A 20,541-nucleotide genomic window follows, 5' to 3' on the forward strand; every position below is an offset into this window, starting at 1 on the left:
GGATGGTGTTTTCCATGTGTAACGGCCTGACTTGTCCTCAGTTGAAGGTATCTGTGATGGATGATTGGCAGGGCTGTTTGCAGTGAACAAACTCACTTGGATTTCTTAGTCACCGTGAATGACTTAGCAGCGTAAGGAACCATGGCTCCTGTCCTGCTTCTGGGCATTGAAGCCTGACCTTCCCTTCCAGCTGTCATGAGATATCTGCAGGGAAATTACTGCAGTCATGAAGGGCTGGGTGCTCTCCTTTCACTCCACCCCCTCAGAACCCTGCACATGATCCAGAACCTTGATCCTGAAAGGGATCTGTGTGAGAGGAACCCTATGAGTGCACTGGGTCCATTTGCAGGCTTTTGGGAAATGCAGTCACTCTCTGAGCTCTCCCTTCAGCACCACAGGTGTGCTATAAACAGAGGGTTTTGTACAGTTCTTGGTTCCATTTGGGAAGAAAAGGGTTCCCTTTAGTACACCTGTGGTGAGGCTGTGGTGCTTGCCTGGACAACAGACACTCCGTAGCCATGGACCTGTCATGGGATGTCCCCATGGGAGTCAAAGCAATGTGTAGAATTAGAGGGGAAGAACATGCTCCTCTAGCATTTGCTACAGGTATTCCATGAAAGCACCTTTGGTGAAGCCTGACACAAGTAGTGAGATTCTCACATCAATCTTACATCTGGTGAGATTGTCTGGAGTTAAGAACTCAATGCCTGAAATTGTTTAACTTCTCTGGAAACCAGACCATCGGCTCCACCCTCTCTGCTTCCATAGTGGATCAAATAATTGCTTCCAAATGGACACAAGTTATTAAGCAGTGTGTATAATTAAAGTTTCACTCCTTGTGAATTTGAGCATTCATTTCCTTAAGGAAAATATGATGAAGTAATTATTACCCAAGCTAAACACAAATCAAATGCTGTTCTAAACGCAATTCTGCACGAGGATTCTAGTTTATGAATGACTCCAGGGTTCTGTGTGGCTTTGTGCCTGTTAAGGAAATGGGGCTGTGTTTTTAATTGTATTTATAACGAGTGAACAAAAGGTTGCATGACTCATGCATTGTGCCAAGACTGTTGCTCTCTGTGCTCACACACACGTGGTCTTGACAAAGCTGCTCGCTCCTAAAAGAGCATCAGTAGGACAGAAGAAAAGGGAAGAAATCTCATTAATAAATATGGCCTTGTCAACTGCTTCCTCTGAATTTTGTCTGTCAAAACTAAACTTTACCTGCTGTGCAGTAGCTGTGATTTTGAGGGAGGCAAGTATTTCTTCAATGCTTAAGCTGTTGTGTTGACTTTCTTCCCATCATTACTATGTAGCAGACACTTTCTAGTTTCAGCTAAATTTGGGGGAGATGTCTGAGATGTGCAGACTCTAAAAATGCTGGAAGAGATGGCTCTGGGTGTAGAGAGAGAAATAAGCTAGTGCCCCTGGGAGAAAAGGCCTGTTACCTGATCTCAGTTTAAAATTCACTTTGTGGGTGGAAGCAGACGTCTGGAGCTGAGCATCCAGTGGGACAGAAAGGTGTGTCAGCAGCTCTGGGAGGTTTTAGTGGCTTCAGGAGGCTCATGACCTGAGTCCTCTTCTGCAGCAGGAAAGCACAGCTTGCAAACAAGCTGCTGAAGTTACTTTGCCCCTACTTCCTTCCCGGAAGGGAAGAGGTAGATGCTGGGCTCTGCCAGGAGGGGCAGTTGGTGAGCAGGCAGGTCCAGCAGGCTCTGGAAGGGCACAGCAGCCTCATGCAAAATTTCTTGGCTCAGTGAAGTGTAGGCAGGGCAGCTCTTTCATCTTATGCCATCTTTCTCTACAATGGCTCTTTCTAGTAGCTTTATTTTTGTGAATTCACCTCATTTTTGCGATCCTTTTCTAAATCAAGAGGTTTTCTGCAGCTCAGGCTCATTCATATTTCAGAACCTGGACTTAAGCAACATCCTCAGTTATTAATAGTGTGAGATGGATGGCAGAATTAGGACATCAGGGTGCTCTGGTTCAACTCTCTTGTAATTAAGTAGAGAACCTCACCTGGCCTTCACAACTTATGTTGGTTAGCTGGAGGACTTCCAGCCACGGGGACATAAATTGGCTCAACCTCTAATTCTCCTTGTGAATTAACAAGAAGAAAGCCCTGGGGTGGTACTGGCACACTAACCAGCCACTCATCTTTCTACTTTGATCTTTTCCTGATACCCACACCTTGATAGCTGGCAAAGTTCCAAGAGTTTGGAACTGAGAACATGGAGAGCACCACTGGTTGATGTTTGTATGTATGACGCTTCCCTCAGCTTTCTAGGGAGTAAATATTACAGTGTAGTAGTTTAAATAAATCAGTTAAATTAATTGCCTGTGCCAAATGTACCTGTTCTCTGAGCCCATCAGCTAAATTTTCCTTGACTTGGTACATTCTTGGACTGCAGACCCACTGGGGTTCCCAGGTGGGCTGATGTCAGAGGGGAGTTTAACTCTTAGTGAGGCTTAAAACCCAAAATGCAAGAAGTAGAAAGATTGAATCCCCCAATTGCCATGCAGTGAGAGAGTGTTGTGTGTGTGTATCTGTGATTTATTGGACTCGAAGTATCATAGTAAGATTACATTTTGAAGTCATCACCCCTTGCCCAAGCACAAAAGCAGCAGATGAAGAAGGGCCTGGGATGTGGGATGTCTGTCCCAGACGTGTCCCAGACAGCTGGTGCAGCATCAGCAGTTCTGTGCTGGTCTTTCCCTGGAGACCTGGGCTACAGACACAGCAATGTTCAGGTTTCATTGCTGCAGAAATATTAGAGCAGTGAATTTTCTGGGTGGCTATGGACATTTCATTTAATCAGACTCTTCTGCAAAGCCTGGCAGATTGGGGGAAGAGAAGGGGGCAGTGTGTTCCATTTTCTTATAAAAATAAAAATGCAAAAGCATCCATCAGATAAAGCTATTTGGATCCTGCTGCTGCAAACAAAATAGAGACATGGAAAGAATTCTGAAGAGCTGGGTCGAGCTGCAAAGTGGTTCCCATGAAATACTCTGAAAGAGCCAAACATTTTTGTTAGTGTTATGGTACTGCAGCTTTTTTGTAGTGAAAAGCGAAACAATTTTTATGGTAGTCAAAAACTCCATTTGAAAGTCATTGACAGTGGAACATATGTGTTTACCTTTTTGGCTGTTGGCTTTCTGTCTTTTGACAGGGAAGGAATAATTCTCCAGAGGATTTTCCTGGCTACGTGTTTGTTGCAGAACTTTTTCTTTAGACACTTTTAAATTAAAATTTTGGCCGTTAAATTTTTTATATAGATGAATTATCAAAAAGGTCACAATTAAAAATAGCATCATGGGAACTATTTGGTTTTAACCTCAAAAGGAGGAAAAGAAATATGTTTAAAATAAGAAAATGGAGCTTTTGAGGAAAGGAGGAAAAATTGATACTCTACCCATGCCCCAGACAAGCTACAAGAGGTGATAACATCTACTGAGGTGGAGACTTGCTTAACTACAGGCCCAGCTGGATTTGAACCAAACTGCAGGTCAGACCAGCATGGAGGAAAAAATGCTGCTTTAAGTGTCTGAGGGGCTGGGGTTTGGGCTGGGTTGTGGGGGAGCTAGAGAAGGCAGCCTCAGGGGCTGGTCTTGAAAGTAACCCTGTGAATGATTTTCGGTTGTCTTCTAATGGTGATTATGGTCTTTGATCATATTTACACTGGGTGTCAGCAAAGCACGGCTCCTAATGCTGTGTGGAACACCTTTGGGAATGATTTTTGGTCATCTTTTAATAGTGAGGGGGAAGAACAGAAACCTCTGGGTTCGAGGGAGTTGGTTTGACACCCCCACATCTGGGTGTGGGTGAGGACAGACCAGTCTGAGCTCTAGGATGAGAGAAAGCTTTTCTGTGCTGAAATACCCTTGTGGATCAGGAGCAGTGGGATCTATTGGAACTGTGCTGCAGTGGGAATTTGGAGGTGTCTCATTGGAATCTCCAGAGGTTTCCCATGCAGGCAGGGTGTCCTGGCCCTGCTCTGCATTCAGCTGGAGTCAGTGGCTGTAACAGCAATGCAAATAGTTGCTAATTTTACTATTTTTCTGGCTCTCACAAGAAGAGTTGATTGAACTTTCCTAACCCTGTGAATGTACCTAACCTCCACAGATTAGAATTAACAAGCTGGGGTTTTTTCTATCCCATGAAGATTCTGTGCTTAATTTGGAAAGAAGGGGTGTGATTTTGTTGGTGTCTGAAACTAGGACAAGGGGAACGAAGCATACAGCCTGATTAGTGCCCCTGCTTATCCCCAGCCATTTTCTGTCATTCTGGTGGATTACTCAGGCTGTGATGATAGCCTGGCATGTTCTGGAGCACAGTACAAACTGCCTCTCTTTAGGTGCTCATAATTCACACTCCATTAGGATGTTGATGTAGGGAATGCTTGGCAGGATGTCAGGGCTTGCCAGGCATGATGAGATTGAGTTCATCTCGTTAAACTGCATTCTGAAGTGACAATCCAGTATTAATATTTTTTTTTTTCCCCTCAGCAGAAGCAGCCCCTTAGGAGAGCATCAGGGCTTGCTCTGAACAGAGACAGCCCTGCAGAGGGGCCTGTGCTGCCCACCCTGGCAGCCAGCAGCTCAGTGTGTGCCAGGCTGTCACAGGTGTTGGGCATTCATGCAAGGCAGTGGGAAGGCTTCTCTTCTTCTCCTCTGAAGCTGAACAATGGAGTTTTATTCATCTCAGAACTGATTCATGGCGCACAAGTCTTAGTACGTGTCACCGGGAGTCAGCATCTGACTAAACAGAAGAGTTCTATTTTTTTTTAAACCCTTCAGGAGCAACAATACAGTGACAAAGTTTCAAGTGGAGAAGTTAATGTGCTGACTCTTTTCTCAGAGTAGCTGAAAACCGGTAGGAGGTGAAATGGTCAGTGCTTTAGCAGTCTGATGGGGAGCTGAGCTGAGACTCCCACTGCTGCATTTTGCCCACAGACATCCCAAAGACCAGCAGTTGTTGGACTTGGGGACCTCCCTCACCTCAGCAGATGATATTGTCCCGATGGGTGCTTGATGTTTTCCCTTCATTTTCAGCCCCAAACTGCTTCAGCTTTTCTCAGGGGCAGATCTTCGTGGGTAAGAAAGCTAGGGAAAAACTCCTAGGGTCAAAACCAAAGAATGAAGTTAGCGACTGCATAAAATGAAAGGGCTTGTGAGCCTGTGTTTGAGCCAAGGGTAGAGCAGGCAGATTCAGCATGAACTGAAAGGAGATAGCTCCGGGCAAATCTCCTGTGCAGGCATTTGGGTCCTGTCCTGGCTCTGCTTTCTACCTGATCTGCAGCATGCTCTGAAGGCTTCCTGGGCTCTGCCAGATGGGTTTTTCTGTGGTCCCTTGCTGGAGCTGTCAGTTCTGCATGCTTCATAAGCTCAGGTTTGTATTTTAGGGCAAAGCAGGCGATTCATGTGCTGAGGAACCCAGGTGTGAATCCAGGGAGCAGAGTCTGCCCAGGCTGATGCCCTGCAGCATGTTTGGATGGGAATTGTTCCACACTGCTACACTTGGATAAGAAAAGCAGTGGGGATGCAGTCTCTTTGCTCAAGCTTGGACTGACTTTCTTGGAAAATACAAAATGTTCTATTTTCCAGAGTTTTGCAATAGGAACAAATGAAAGTAAGCATCCAAGTGATTTCCCTTCCTGATTTTGCCCTGGCACCTCAAGCTGAAGTTTAGGAAAGGATAACAGCTACTTGGTGTCTTGGGTGGCCCGTGTTGGTACTGTGTGTCCATGAGCTTTGGGTGCCACTGTGCTCTGTGCTTGGAAGTGGTTGGGTAATTTAGGAGCCATGCTGATTGAGTTGAAAGTCAGTCAATGCCTAATCTCAGGGCTAAATCAATACCAATTAATTCTAAAGTATAGGAGGGTCTGTAGCACATGCATCATGCTGGGTTCTTTTTGTGATGGTAGCAAGCCGCGATGGAGGAGAAAATTGAAAACAAAGTGGAAAACAGAAAGATTGTAAGAAGTACCTGGGTGGAGGAAAAAGGAAGTGACAAGAGATTAGACAGTGTAGGGATAACAGTGAGAGACGCTTCTGTCTCTCAGAAGTGCCATCAATAAACGACTATCGTACAGTAATTCTGTGTAGGGGTAATAATTATATAATCACGACCTTGTGATGAGTTATTGCAGGACTCCCATAGATTTTTCAAGACTTGCTGGCCTCTGAGCGTGGAGAGCCCTGTCAGCAGCAGAGAGGAAGAGTTTCAAAGAGTTGTGTGTGGGAGTGATGTAGAGAAGGACATGAGGAGTGGTTACTCTTTCCTTGGGGGAGAGAAGGGAGCGGCACCGCTCTTATTTTTCCCACCCCATAATTTCAGGCAAATCCAGTTCTTGGTGGCAGCTCTTCCACAGGATAGGCACCATCCTTGAGAAGAGCTGCCTCTTGGTTGACAGCTGGAAGTTTAGTTAAGGGAGCTCTCCAGAAGGTGCTCTGCTCTGCACAGGGCACCTGCACGGTCACCTTGCTCCTCTTCATTTGTTACTGGGCTGCCTGGAAGGAATTTCTGGTTGGCTGGTCTGACATCACTTAAAGATGAGGGGAAACATGATAATGCGATCTAATTAATAATGAATAAAATGATGGAATATAATTAATATCAATCAAGAAAAATGTAGGGAAAATGGGTCTTGTGAGAAATTTTTTTTTCCACCAAGTTTTAGAAGACACAGACACTGGGTGAGTGTGGTAAGTATGTTAGGGTTTTGTCCTAGAACAACATGGCCCTGAGAATGTGATCGTGATAAGTGGATTAAAACCTTGCTTCACATGTCAAAAAGCAGTTGTCAAGGAAAAGCCTCAAAGGCAGGAGGGCTCTCTTGAAGGCCTGGTGATGCTCAGTGTTTTCATTTGATTTGGAGCAAGCATGAGTTTAAACCTCACTTAATTCACAGGCGATGTGGACATAAGAAAGAGAGTAAATAGTACTGAGTGTTGGAGAGCTCTATAAAGCTGTCCCGAGTTTTGCTTGCTTTCTCTTCAAATAAAATTTGTTTTGTTTCATATTTTTTATTATAAGGTTCTGCAAGGTTGTGCTAGCAGGACAGGCAAGGGGCTGCACAGCCTCCAGGCGAGGTGTGATGTGACCAGGAGCTTACTGTGGTCTTGGGAGATGCCAGCAGAAGTAGTGAAGATGAGAGTACAAGCTGATTTTTACCTCTGTATGCATTTCTGCACTAAAATGGAGACTTCAGTTCTGTTCTCAAAAGGGAGTTTAGAACCTGGGGAGATTGTTAGAAAGATTCAAGGCCAGGAGAAAAAAGAAAAAAGCCAGAGCATGAGAGACATAGAGTTCTCAGTCTGTTTAACTTGTCAAAATAAGATTGAGAGATAACTCATCTGCACTGCAGAGAAGTCTGTATAGTGAGAACACAAAGCAGCTCTTGGGGTGGAGAAGGGCACTAAAAAAACCTGATGTGTGAAAGCTGAAACCAGGCAAACTTAAGCCACTTCTCTAAATGTCAGGTAGTAAAATAAACTGCAGGCAAATGGCAGATTCTTCATTTCTTGATATTTTTCACACCCAGAGTGGATAGTGCTTTAGAAGATATTCTTTAGCCAAACATAAATTGTTTAGCTGAGCAGAGCAAAATCAAAGCACCTGTCAACACTGAGAGCTTGGCAGAGTGACTCCTGGGCCCTTCTGGTTGTTGGCGTCAGCGAGGTGCTGTGTATCTTCATCCTGGATATTTGACCAAAAAATTTCTTCTTCCCAAGGTCATCCTGAACTAAAATCCTCTCTTAGTGAGGTGTTGCACTGCAGGCTTGACTGACTGCTTAACCTCTGTTGTTTGCTGCTTAATTGGAAGAGGTGCAGGGAATAAATCTGGTGACGCTGCAGAAAATGTCGATACTGCTCTTACTTGTTTCAGATACCACTGACAAATTAAGACAAATGATTTTGCCAGGCAACACCCACATAGATGCATATCATTTACCTTCTGATTGGCAAAGGTGTCAAGGCACAAAGATTTCAGGAAGCTGGGGAGGCACAGCCCCTATGCCATGCTCCTCACTGACCAGAGAAGGTTGATGGTAGGTGACTGTTGCTTGTGAAATATTTCTGGTTCACAGATGAGAAATGCAGTGTCATCCATCTTTATTTCCTTTCCAGGTGTGCTATCCCTGATCTGTCCTCCTCTCCCAGCTGATGGGGATGGATGGTTTAGGAGCCTGTACCTCCCTTCTGTTGGCTTCTCTGGTGCATATGGTGATCTCTTACCCTGTTTCAGTCATGCCTCTGGCTGCTGTGGTTTGGGGGCTTGCCTTTTTGACAAAACAAATGATTCCCCTTCTGTTCAAAGGAAACTTTCAGCAAAAAGAGACTGTAGGGGGAGAAAGGTTTCTCCAACTTTTCTCCAGAATAATGAGGGATCATTTGTAAGATGCAGGAGTTGCTGTGCATCTCTGACTGGAGGAAGAGGGAGGAGCAAAGGATTTTTGTCCTTTATTCCCATTGTCTTGTTGTATAGAGATTCTCAATTATACTTTTGCCATTTTTTTCTTTCCTATTTTTCCTTTGTAAATTTTTCCTTTTTTTTTTTGAATCTGCAAAAGCAATCAGGACTACTAGAAAATGACCCACCCAGCCGTGGAAAGCTGTGCATGTGGTGCTCTAGAGCTGAACTTGCCCCGTGCCAGCTAAGTCTCTGGTACAGTGCCCTGGTGCTCCCACAGTGCTGCCTTTCCTTGCCTTTGGGCCCTTCTGCTTTATTTCCCTGGCTTTCAAGCAGGAGGTAGTTGATAGAATAGAGTAAGCACCTTGTATGGCTCCAAACCCTTGCTCTGTCCCAAGCTTCTCATGTGTTTCCAGCTGTGCATGAATAGTCTTTTAATATTGAGTGTCCCCAGGCACATCTCAGTAGATTGGGGAAAGAAGAGATATTTTTAAAGCAGATGTTGCATGGCTGGGCAATGGGGCTTTTTTAATTTGTTTCCTACGTTTATGTCATTTGATGCTTTGACTCTGGCTGCCAGCAGAGCTCTTGTGAGGAGTAACCTCAAAGGACAGGAGGATGGGTGCTCTGAGTGCACACGTGGAGGAAGGATGGGCACTGGTGCATGTGGATGACTCAGAGATTGTTTGTGGAGGTGGATGTGAGACAAATGAAATGGACCATCAAGCCTGCCCACATGGCTGTGGGATGTACCCTCAGAGGAACCTACAGACCCCATCAGAGGCTCCAGTGACCTGCACAAAGCTATAAGGAGGGTGCATCACAGAGAGCTGCTCTGCACTGGTTGGGAGAATAAGCATGGCCATTTCACAAAGCTTCGCTTTTGTTGATGCCCATATTGATATTCTTGCCTGAAGGTTTGGGTTTTGAAAGCACATGACAAATATGTTTTACATTTGTGTGACTTCCTGATTTATACAATGTGCTTCATGCATTGCTCTAGGCACACAAACAGTACAAGCTGTAGTTAATGTTAACCCAGAATGTGCAAATTCGATCCCCTTAGCTCACAGGGACATGTGTACACAGGCTGCACCATATGTGGGGACAGCAGCTGGTACAGAGCCCTGGGGCCAGCACATTTACCCAGTTGGAAGCCTCATGATAGTAGAGGAAAAGGTACTTTACAGCTGTATTGATAGGAGAATTTTTGTCTTTGCATTTCCATGTAGATATAATTGGAGAAGTGAGATAGGAAGCATTTCTAATATCTTACAGAATTTTTTTTTCCAACGTCCCTCTTCCCACCAAGATCTAAAGAAAAATATTTTAGGTCAAGCAGCCTGCTACAAATAACAGTGTATTTTAGGCAGGTTATTACAGATACCCTCATATTTCCAAAGTAGTTCAGAAAGTGATTCACCAGAAGTTCCACCTGAATATGAGGAAGAACTTCACTGTGTGGGTGCACTGGAACAGGTTGCCCAGAAAGTTGTGGAGTCTCCCTCACTGGAGATATTCAAGAACTGTCTTGACGCAATCCTGTGCAGTGTGCTCTTGTGTGACCCTCTTCCAGCAGGGAGGATGCATCAGATGACCCACTGTGGTCCCTTCCAACCTTACCCATCCTGTCATTCTTTGAAAGATTTGCTCTCTTTAATATTTGGCGATCCTGAGTTCTCCAGACTCAATAGCTGGGTCATTTCTCCTCTGGAGGTGGTACTCAAAAAAGCTGGAAGGTTTCTGAGAGCACTGTGGGTCAGAGGTTTGTTGCCTGAGTCAAGGGTAATGACTGAGCATCTTTAGAGGATTTAGATAATTTTGCTTTGTTCAGAAAACTTGTAGCAGATGTGTTTCAGGATGAGTGCTCTATGTAGGATGAAATCTGGAGCTTCCTAACACCAGCTACAGCAATTAATAGTAATGGTATTCATTACATATTCATTGCATAACATGGTTTGTTCTGAGAAACAGACTGCTTGAGATGGAGGATGAAAATAGCAGCTGTTAATTTCAGAGGGCTGAGCCTCTGAAGACTGCACCCAGGAGGAACCAGAACCTACTTAATTCCCTCTATGCTGTGGCTGAGGGCGTCTGTCAAGGGGAATAGTCCTCTCCAGGGTTTTCCACTGCTGGTGCCACCAGGGAACATTTTGGCTGTGCCCAACTATTCCCCTGTGGCTGGTCTGGGAGTGCTCCTGCTTTGACAGCACCCCTGGTGCTGCCTGGCCTTTTCCTTCCCTCTGCTCACTCAATGCCCACCAGGACCTGCCACTCTTTGTGCTGTTCCACACAACCTGAGGCAGCAACATGGGATTTGGGAAAGGCTTGGAGGCATCAGCTGTGGTTGCTGCTGCTGTGTTCCCTGACTGGGTAGCTCTGGGTGCAGCCAGCTGGTGTGGCTGCCTTCTCAATGGATAATTAATTGGTACAAATGGTTGGAGCAGGTAGGGAGGGTGTGCATGCTCTGAGTATCTGCTGGGCCTGGCATGGTGGAGCAGTGAGTGTGTTCCAGAGGTGACTCGGGAGCTGCTGATGAAGCAGGGCTGGGTAAGGGAAATGTTGTGTGACAGATGCCAGGCTGGTCTTCCAAAAGACCTCCTCTGCTTCTCCTTGGCTCTGTCATGCAGAAGGCTCTGGGAATAGAGGCTGACTGCCTTTTCTCCCCTTGTGTTCCTAGATGGTGATGGCCGGAGGCTGAAGGGAGCCATCCAGAGGAGCACAGAGACTGGCCTGGCTGTGGAAATGCCCAGCAGGACCGTCCGCCAAGCCAGCCACGAGTCCATCGAGGACAGCATGAACAGCTATGGATCAGAGGGAAAGTAAGTCATCAGAAGGGAGCTGGGTAATCACTCGTGGGATGCACTGTCCCTGAACCTATTAATTTTCCTCCAGCATGATGGACGATGTGTTTTTCTGACTCGCCTGTGCTGCAGGTGTACTGCCCATGCAATTAGAGCAGATCTCTCTGCATAGCTGGCACATACTTGACTGTTTATATACTTTTTTTAGTGTCCTCATTACTCTGAGCTGAAGCAGATACCCATTACTTTTAACCACTTTGCCTTTGGATGAGTAATTCAGGGTCAATAGCAGAGGCTCATTACTGCTCATAAATTATAAGCCAGTAGTTTTTAATGTTGCACAATAGTTGTCCATTCCCCCTGTTTCAAAATAGCCCTTTGGTTTGGGGCAGAAGGAAGGTGCTGAAAAGGGTGAAAGTAATAAAATACATTATAACATAGCAAAATTCTGGTATCCAAAGATATATTTTGGAGCCTGTGTGTATTTTGGTAAAAAACTTTGATTTATCTGAGTTACAGTGTCCTAAAAAATGTGTTTCAGAAAAGATTTTTGATTCCAAGAGAAGTTCCAGCACGCTTGCATTTAGACTTTATATCAGAGTGCAAAGCAGGGGATATTTAGGCCAGAACTTTGGGACCTGACTTGTCTCCAGTTCTGGTTTTTGTATTTCCATTACTTGAAGCCATATATGGAAATTTAATTATTTTACTAAGATGACTGTTCATGGGAATCTTTGGAAACAAAAAACCCACAGTGTTTAAAGAAGAAGGCAGTACATACCATCTGATTTTGTGCTTTCTAGGTGTGTGGCCAAAATGTTTCTATACCTAAAAGGTGTCCTGTTCAAGCCAAGGACTACACTTGGCATCACTCTGTATGCTCTCGAGTCCTGTGTGGTATTCCAAGTACACTGTACAGCTAAAATGCTGAGATAGTCCAAAGGCACTCTCAATTAATGTGATTCTGGTGTTAAATAAGTAACAGGCTGTAAATTAAGAGAGACTTTCTTTAGCTTTAGAAGTAGGCTAATCCTGGAAAGGCATCATAGATCTGTGCTGAAGGTTCAAAATAGTAATGAGGCACAGACTGCGATAGCAATCTTGTCACTCCAAAGCTGTGATGTACCTTATCTCTTCTGTGAGCTGCTGTCTCCAGGGAAATTTTCCTGCTACACAGCACAGTCCTGTGGCTTGGAGTTCTGCCTCCGCTACTAGATGCAGAGGATTAGTGATTAAGTTCATTCCCTGGGCAATGAGGAGTAAGAATCTGCTTTCATGCAGGGCAGAATTCTTTCTTTTTTATATTTACATAGCTTATCCTCCTGGGAAGGGGTGTAGTTCCCTGAATGGTCTGTGTCCTCTCACTGCTTTCATCAGCTGCTTCGTTGGGCTTTCGTGGAGAGGGGAGTATTTCTGCCAACAAAATACTGCACCCCTACAAGTGCTGTCCCACCCTGAAGGCAGGTGACAGGAATGTAGCTACCAGCTGGACAGAAAAAGGAAAAGCCTGTCTTGCAATGCAACTGTCTTTATTAGAACAAGCCTGAGGTTTGGTATTCCAGCCTTGAACCCTGCCAGATCATCCTTGCTAGTGCCTCAGCCCGGGATGGGGTGGTCTCTTCTCTGAAAAGTGTGATTAAGTGGTTCCTGGATGCTTTGTTCCTGGGTGGGATAATTAATCTCTTCTGGGAACGCGGTGGGAATTGCAGCTATCTGTCTGAGCCACAAGTGATAAGCAAACAGGGCTGAGAGTACAAAGAGCTGAGAGGGCTCAATTCTCTTGAAACATGGTGGGAGGGTAGTTTCTCTGCTTTCTTTTCCTGCAGCAAAGAATGGAATTGTTTGGGGAATAGCTTTGAGGAACAGAAATGTGTTCTCCTAAATCAGATTTCTCTTGACCTCTCTCGTTTGCGGTAGCTGTCTTCCCAGGGAGGCAGAATGAAGATTCATACGTCTCTGTTAGCTGTGGCAAGTTGATTTTCTTTCTAATAAAAGCTGGGTTTGTGACTGGTGCAGATAGATTCTCCCAGGTCAGAGAGTTTTCAGCAGTGATTGTCAAACCCCTGGTTTTCAACAAGGCAATGCTGTTCTAGCTCATTCCACCCATGCATCCCTTTGGTGTGTCCACACCTGGAAAAAGATGGATTCACAACCTCTCAACTTCCATGTGTTCTTATAATCCTTATCAGTTTAAGGACTGACAGGACAACTTCCAAAGGTGGAGTGCTGGAGTGATCAAAGATTTGGTGAAACTTTACTGCAGCAGGTCTAAATACCAGCCCTCAGCCATACAAACTGCTTTTTAGATAGTGTTGCTCACTGCCTGCTTTTTCACGTTTGTTGCAGGGAGCTGGAGGCAGCTGCCACAGCTGCTCTGTGCTAGTGCAAGGTATCCCAGTTAAAGAATATTCTGAAGTCCATGGTTTTGAGCAATGCTGCTTTCATGTGAACACCAGAGTGCATAAAATCCAGATTTTTTTTCATGGAGAGGCTTATTGTGGAATATACCTCTGAGGTATGCTAGGCCTTCTTTTGAATACTCCCTTTTCCTGAAGATGCAGTATATTGGAGACTGCCTGGGCTCAGTGATGCATCTCCTGGAATTAAAGCTCATACAGCATGCCAGGAAACGCTGACACTGTCAACACACTGCTTCATGTAAATTTTTGCCAGACAAGAAGTCCTCCAACCTTCTTATCCAGATTTTCTATTGCACAGTGGTTGTGCACTAGTATAGGAAATTAATAAAATAAAACTCAATGTGAGACTTTGTAGAAGGAGAAGTAGATATTTACCTTGAACAAAGCTGTTTTCAGCCATTCCCATGTCCAGGTTTCATTCCCTCATGCTCTCACCACCCCATGTGGGCACCAAGCCTCATGAATCCAGGTGCTGGAGCCAGGCTGGGTTGTGTGCTGCAGGGAGGACATGGGACACCATCTGTCAAGCCCTTGCTGTGTCTGCTGAGTTGTTCTTCACAACAGGCTGGCTCTTAGACTGTGTTTTTCTTACACTTTCGAGGACTTACCTGCTATTTTGGAGTGATCTTTCACCTCGGGGTCTTGCTCTTTTTCATCTTTGTAGATCTCAAGCAGTACTGCCACCTTTTTGTTCCCTTTTTTGGGGGGATCTTTATGGCCACAGTCTGCCCTCAAACAGGCTATGGAAGTGATGTGCACTCTAACCTTGTTTTCTGTTCTTCCCCTGTCACTGGAGAACAGATCTGCTGCAGCCAGGTTGGTTGTGCTTTCACACACACAGATGTTTCCATTCATAATTCATCCGGAACAATCTTAGCACTGGTTACAGATCCTACAGCAGTGAATATTTTCTTCTATGTCTATTCTTAAAGATTCGCTTGAGAAAACAGTTGCCCACTGTAGTAAGTGCCTGTGGGGTAGTCTCAGGACACCAGGATTGCTGCAAGGATACAATTCCCAATATAGGAAAAACTCACAAACAGCCCTAGGAGATTCAGCAGAATCTCAGCTCCATCCTGGCTCTTGCACCATCTACATCTTGTTTTGGCTGGGTTTTGCTGCAGCTGCACGAGACCATGTACAGCATTCAAAAAGCAGTAGATTCTGGACTTGCATGTAACTTGTTCCTGCCAAACACTTTTCTTCCTGAAAATGGAGCAGAAAGATAAAAATGGACCTGGAACAAAAGCTGCCATAGTGCCTAGTGAGTGGTACTCATAGGGTTTTTGTTCTTGCTGGCTACTGCTGAGATGATTAAGTTCTGGAGAGATCAGGTGATTTTTACCTTAGAAAAGCACAGGAGGTGGTGACTAACAAAGACTTGGAGGATTGTTCCAGTGTTATCTGAGATGTGTGTGCAGGTGCAGTGAGGAAGCATCTTGTTGTTTGCCATCTCATCTCTCTTCTCCTTGGTGAGGGCAGTGCTGCCTGAGCTCTGCCCTGTTGTGCCCTGGGCAGGAGCAGGACACAGCCTGGCGCAAGTGCCACCAGCACGGGCATCTCACACCTCTTGGCTTCCTTCTGCCTCTGGTACCAGCTCTCCCCCTGGGCTGGTGTGAGCCAGCACTGGGGCTTAGGCTGCCCTTCTCTGCTTCACTGTGGAACGATAATTAACAGGAAGCAGGAGAAAACACTGGCCTGGGTTGTGACCACATGAAAATTCACTTCCCTTCAGCAGAAATTATCCATCAACATTCAAGAATGACCAAAAGACTTGATTCCTGAATGAATGCCCCATTCAGGAGATTCACATTACAGCTATTCCCTGATTGTTTCTTGTTTGATTTCCAAAGCCAGGAGACTTCTATTTTATAAATGATTATTTTCAGGTCTCTTTTTATCCTAGTCCTTTAAAAAAATGTAATGAAACATGTTAATACCAGTTCAGGCTGTAAAAAATCTGTGTCTTTTGAGATGGAAACCAGGAAAGGCATGGAGTTTATTTCTGTAATATATCAAGAAATTCCTTAGCCTGTTCAGCAGCAGCACATCCTTTTGTGCAGGCAAAGCTTGACCTGCACAGCTTGGAAAGGATGTGACCTTGAGAGCTGTAGTTACAGCAGGAAATACAGTGAATCCCACCTTCAGCAACCTCTTGGGAGCAGACAGAATTGCTCACTGAAGACAGGTAGCTATCTTTTATTCAGTGCCTCTGAGATGACTAGTGATTGCTAAAAATGGAGCTAGCCTGGCAAGGTGGGGAAGGCAGTGGGGGAGGTCTTTGTACAGAATTCAGTGCATAGTTTTTATAGCACTGTTTCAGTGGCAGAATTCATAGAGCAAGAGCAGAAGGAGCGGGATACGCGAGCGGAGTACAATGTGTTACAGCACAGAAGACAGCACGTCACAGTGCTAAAAATGCTGCAGAAACTGGAGTGGCCCAGAGAGAAACAGAGCTTGTTGAGAGGCAGAGTTGGAGATCTTGCCTGGCACAGGAGAGGTGTGCAGTTGGTGGGGTTAGGGTGAGTTTGGGTCCTGCAGGGATAGATTCTCATGGAAAACCTTCCCAGCCAAAGTGAAGGCTCCTGCAGAGTTCACATCGACTTTGGCAGGTTAAGGGGCTGTGTGCCCAGTCCCTGGACAGTGTAGCTGGATGCCTATTGCTCCTGCACACCATAAATATTTGAAAGATGGAGTAATGGACATTGGCAAGTTCTGCCTTCCTCCTTAGCTGATAGATTCTGCTTGGCTCCTGCCTGGGAGATGCGATTTAAAAGACGTTAACATGCAATATGGATGAGTGTGATTGTTACACAGAACATTACTGCTCCCTGAAATTGGAGTTCTGATGGGGTTTTTTTAATGCTCATATAAAATAACTGTCAAATATGTTATCAGTCTCAGAGGAGACTTCCTTCTCCCCATTTCTTCTGGCTGAAGGAATCTGTTGCTGTCCCTGTTTTTTAAAGATAGAGCTGGAGAATTTAGCTCCACGTTAGATGTAGATGTGTGGTGTATCTGTTAGTTCAGCTGTGCAAGTCAAACCACTGAGATGCATGGCTGTGTTTAGGCAACTTGCTCATTAAATGCAAGTTTGTGCAATGAGAGGATAAAAAAAGGAGGCTTTTTTATTTACAAGAACAGAGCAATAATTTCTGAACCCTGGGCCCACACACATCCCATGCACATACCAGACACAGTGGAGAAGCTCTTTAAGAATGTATCACCTCTGGAGACTTGAGATGATGGCAGATAGGTGTTTGTGTGGACAGTGTAAATGAATCCATGAAAAGAACAAGACAAATTGTTATCTTCTGAAAATAGCTGTTGTTTGGGTGTGCCAGGGGGTGGCTGTGTTGAAGCTGTCTGGCCTCACCACCTTGCTGAACCCACAGCAGTAGAGTTCCGTGGGAGTCAAGGTGTGCAACTTGGGAAACAGAGAGACAGGAATGGGGATTTGGTCCAAGGGAGAGGACACGAAATTCTCTTCTCCTGAGAGAGCTCCTGAAAAAAAGGGTGTTACACCCAGCCTGTGAAGGGAGATGAATGCCTTGCTCTGTATTTCTTCTGCACAGGCACAGCAGCAAGTGTGTGGCCATTACATGTTAGTACAATCAAGACCAGTCTCAAAGTCTTGTAAGACTTATAAAAAAGTGTGATATCGGGAGGAAAAGAAAGGAATATGTGGTCTGTTTTTCAAACTGATAATTCACAGAGGACGTTCAGGACTGATGAGTAAACAGGAAAAGCTGCAAAAATATTTGGAAGGAAAAAGTAAATTAATGCACAGGAATAAACTCTCTGGGAGGGATTTAAGAACAAGTTAGAAAAGCAGCTGTCCTGGATGGTGTAAATAAGGCTGCTCTAGTCTGGGGTGTGACTGGCTGACCTGTGGAGATGCATTCTGACCATATTTCCTGTGAGTATTACAAGATTTTGACAAGCTGATTCTGCAAATGCTCTCAACAGCATAATGGGATACCTGGCATACAGAGTCCCAGGAGCAATTTAAAAATAGATTTAGAAAAGAGGTCGGACAAACTCTGCACGGACAGGAAGAGAAATTAATGATACATTTTCCCTAAATGTGTCTGCCTCTGCACACTCTGCATGCTAATCTGTAGCCACCAGCAGGCAGGAGTGGGGAAGGGACTGAGCAGAGCCTCATATGCTGTGTGAGAGGGATCAGCACAGCTGCTCTGCATTTTCTTCATAGCATTTTGCATTGAAATCAGTGTTGTCCATGCAGGCATTCAAATCCTGATCAGTTTACAAGCAAACTCTGAAAAGCTGGTTCTCCATCCAGTCATTTAGAAGGAGCAGCTGCTGTGCCATGATTTGCCCACAGAGGGAAAGGACGTGGTCTTTGCAAGGGGTAGGTCAGGAAATGCTGCTACCCTGAAAGAGCAGAGAAGCAGGCAGCTGGCAAGGAGCCTTTAAGCCACTCTTAAATTACTCTACAGAGGAAGATTTCATACAGCCTGACCTACAGCATGCAGAACAAGAACACAGTCTTCAGAGGCTGCACAGATTTCGTAAATAATCAGGATTACGAATGTTGTGTTTAAAAGAAGAAAGTCTGGGCAGTTTCAGCCCCAGTTCCAGCACACAGCTTCTAGGATCCATAGAATGTAGAATATGCTGACTTGGAAGGGACCCACGAGGATCCTCAAGTCTAACTCCTGGCCCTGCACAGGAGACCCCAGGAATCCCACCCTGTGCCTGAGACGGTGTCCAAATGCTTCTAGAACTCAGAGCTGTGACCACTGCCCTGGGGAGCCTGTTCCAGTGCCTGACCACCCTCTGGGTGAAGACCTTTTTCTAATGTCCAGCCTAACCCTCCCCTGATTCTGCTCTATACCATTTCCTCAGGACCTGTCACTGGTCATCAGGGGGAAGAGATCAATACCTGCCCCTCTGCTTCCTCTTATGAGGATATTGAAGACCACAATGAAGTCTCCCCTCAGTCTCCTCCAGAATGAACAAACCATGTTACTTCCAGTGTTTCCCATAAGGTTTCCCCTTTAGTCCCATCACCATCCTCGTGGCATCTTTAGAATGTTCTCTAATAGCTCAATGTCTTTTTTATACTGTTGTGCCAAAACTGCCCCCAGGACTTGAGGTGAGGCTGTACCAGAGCAGGGCAGGACAATCCCCTCCCTTGCTGGCAATGCTGTGTCTGATGCCCCCAGGACAGGGTTGGCCCTCCTGGCTGCCAGGGCACTGCTGATCACATTGAACTTGCCATCAACCAGGACCCCCAGGTCCCTTTCCACAGTGCTGCTATCCAGCTTCTTTCCCCTGTCTGTATATACAACCAGTCTTACCCTGCATATAAACGTGTCCCAAAAAGACAGAAAGGGTTTGTAGGCTCGGTCATTGTGCCATGAAGCCGGGCTGGTGGTTGGTCCCTGCTGTGCGCAGGCACCGCGGGCGTGCGGGAGCTGCGGCGCTGCCGCGGGCTCGTGTCTCCCTCTCGCGGCTGGCCGCGGCTCCCTCTGTCGCTAGGTGTGTCCCTGCTATCGCTAGGTGTGTCCCTGCTGTCCCCAGCTCCCTCTGTCACTAGGTGTGTCCCTGCTATCGCTAGGTGTGTCCCTGCTGTCCCCAGCTCCCTCTGTCGCTAGGTGTGTCCCTCCTGTCACTAGGTGTGTCCCTGCTATCGCTAGCTGTGTCCCTGCTGTCCCCAGCTCCCTCTGTCGCTAGGTGTGTCCCTCCTGTCACTAGGTGTGTCCCTGCTATCGCTAGCTGTGTCCCTGCTGTCCCCAGCTCCCTCTGTCACTAGGTGTGTCCCTGCTATCACTAGCTGTGTCCCTGCTGTCCCCAGCTCCCTCTGTCACTAGGTGTGTCCCTGCTATCGCTGGGTGTGTCCCTGCTGTCCCCGGCTCCCTCTGTCACTAGGTGTGTCCCTGCTATCGCTGGGTGTGTCCCTGCTGTCCCCAGCTCCCTCCTGTTGCTAGGTGTGTCCCTCCTGTCGCTAGGTGTGTCCCTGCTGCTGTCCCCGACTCCCTGCTGTCTCTAGCTGTGTCCCTGCTGTCCCTGGCTCCCTGCTGTCCCCAGGTGTGTCCCTGCTGCTGTCCCCAGCTCCCTGCTGTTGCTAGGTGTGTCCCTGCTGTCCCTAGGTGTGTCCCCACCACTGTGCCTGCTGGCTCTCATGCCGGGGTCAGGTCAGGCACAGCAATGGGTATTTGGTGCTGAAATGGTGTTTGCAGCCTGTACTGAGCTTTGGTGGGGGCTGGTGCCTGTGCAGCCAGGGTTAACCTTCCTGCAGGTTTCTGCTGTGCTGGTGGGCTCAGAGATCCCAGGATCAATAGTATCCAGTGTTATCTTTCTGCTGTCCCTGCCCTGCCTCCTTGCCTACAGCTAAAGACCATGGTCTGAGCATCCTCCAGCAAAATGTCCTTCATTTGTCCTTGACACGCTGGAGGCATCGCTGACCTCCCTGTGCTCTCCCTCTTCCTTCTGGCCAACAACAGCATTGCATTCAGCTTAGGACCAATTCCCCAGCAAACCCATAATCTTTAACTCCGTTAAAATCATCCCCATTTGGCTGTGGCAAAGCAGAGCCTGTAAATCATGATTAGTGAAAGCAAAGGGCCAGAGAAGAGATAATTAATTTCGCTTTGCTGTTCAAAGGCTGTGCTGCCCTTGCTCAGTGGAGGATTTGTGCCCTTTAGACAAAAGGCTGACAAGTGTCACCTGTTAATCTTCTCTGTGTGCAGCTCTTTGCAGCGTGAGATGGTCCTGTCACTGGGCCCTGCTGGCTCTGGCAGCTGCTATTTGCAAGTCAGCTGCAAAGCTCTCCCTCTTTATTCCTCTGGCTATTTTTAGCATTTCTCTTTAGATGCAATAAAAAAAGAGACATCTCATATCGGTGATAAGCAGGTTGTAGTGATTGTTCCCCTT

General features: G+C 46.1%; 1 protein-coding gene across 1 annotated transcript in view; it reads left to right on the top strand.

The window, feature by feature from the left end:
- Positions 1-20,541, top strand: part of RIMS4 (regulating synaptic membrane exocytosis 4) — a 51,795-nt gene that overhangs the window by 20,291 nt on the left and 10,963 nt on the right. Inside the window, exon 2 of the mRNA XM_059862417.1 lies at positions 11,095-11,236. Coding sequence (XP_059718400.1) covers positions 11,095-11,236 — 142 coding nt within the window. The remainder of the gene's footprint in view (positions 1-11,094; positions 11,237-20,541) is intronic.

The sequence above is a fragment of the Haemorhous mexicanus genome, chromosome 18, assembly GCF_027477595.1.
Source record: "Haemorhous mexicanus isolate bHaeMex1 chromosome 18, bHaeMex1.pri, whole genome shotgun sequence".
Classification (NCBI taxonomy): Eukaryota; Metazoa; Chordata; class Aves; order Passeriformes; family Fringillidae; genus Haemorhous; species Haemorhous mexicanus.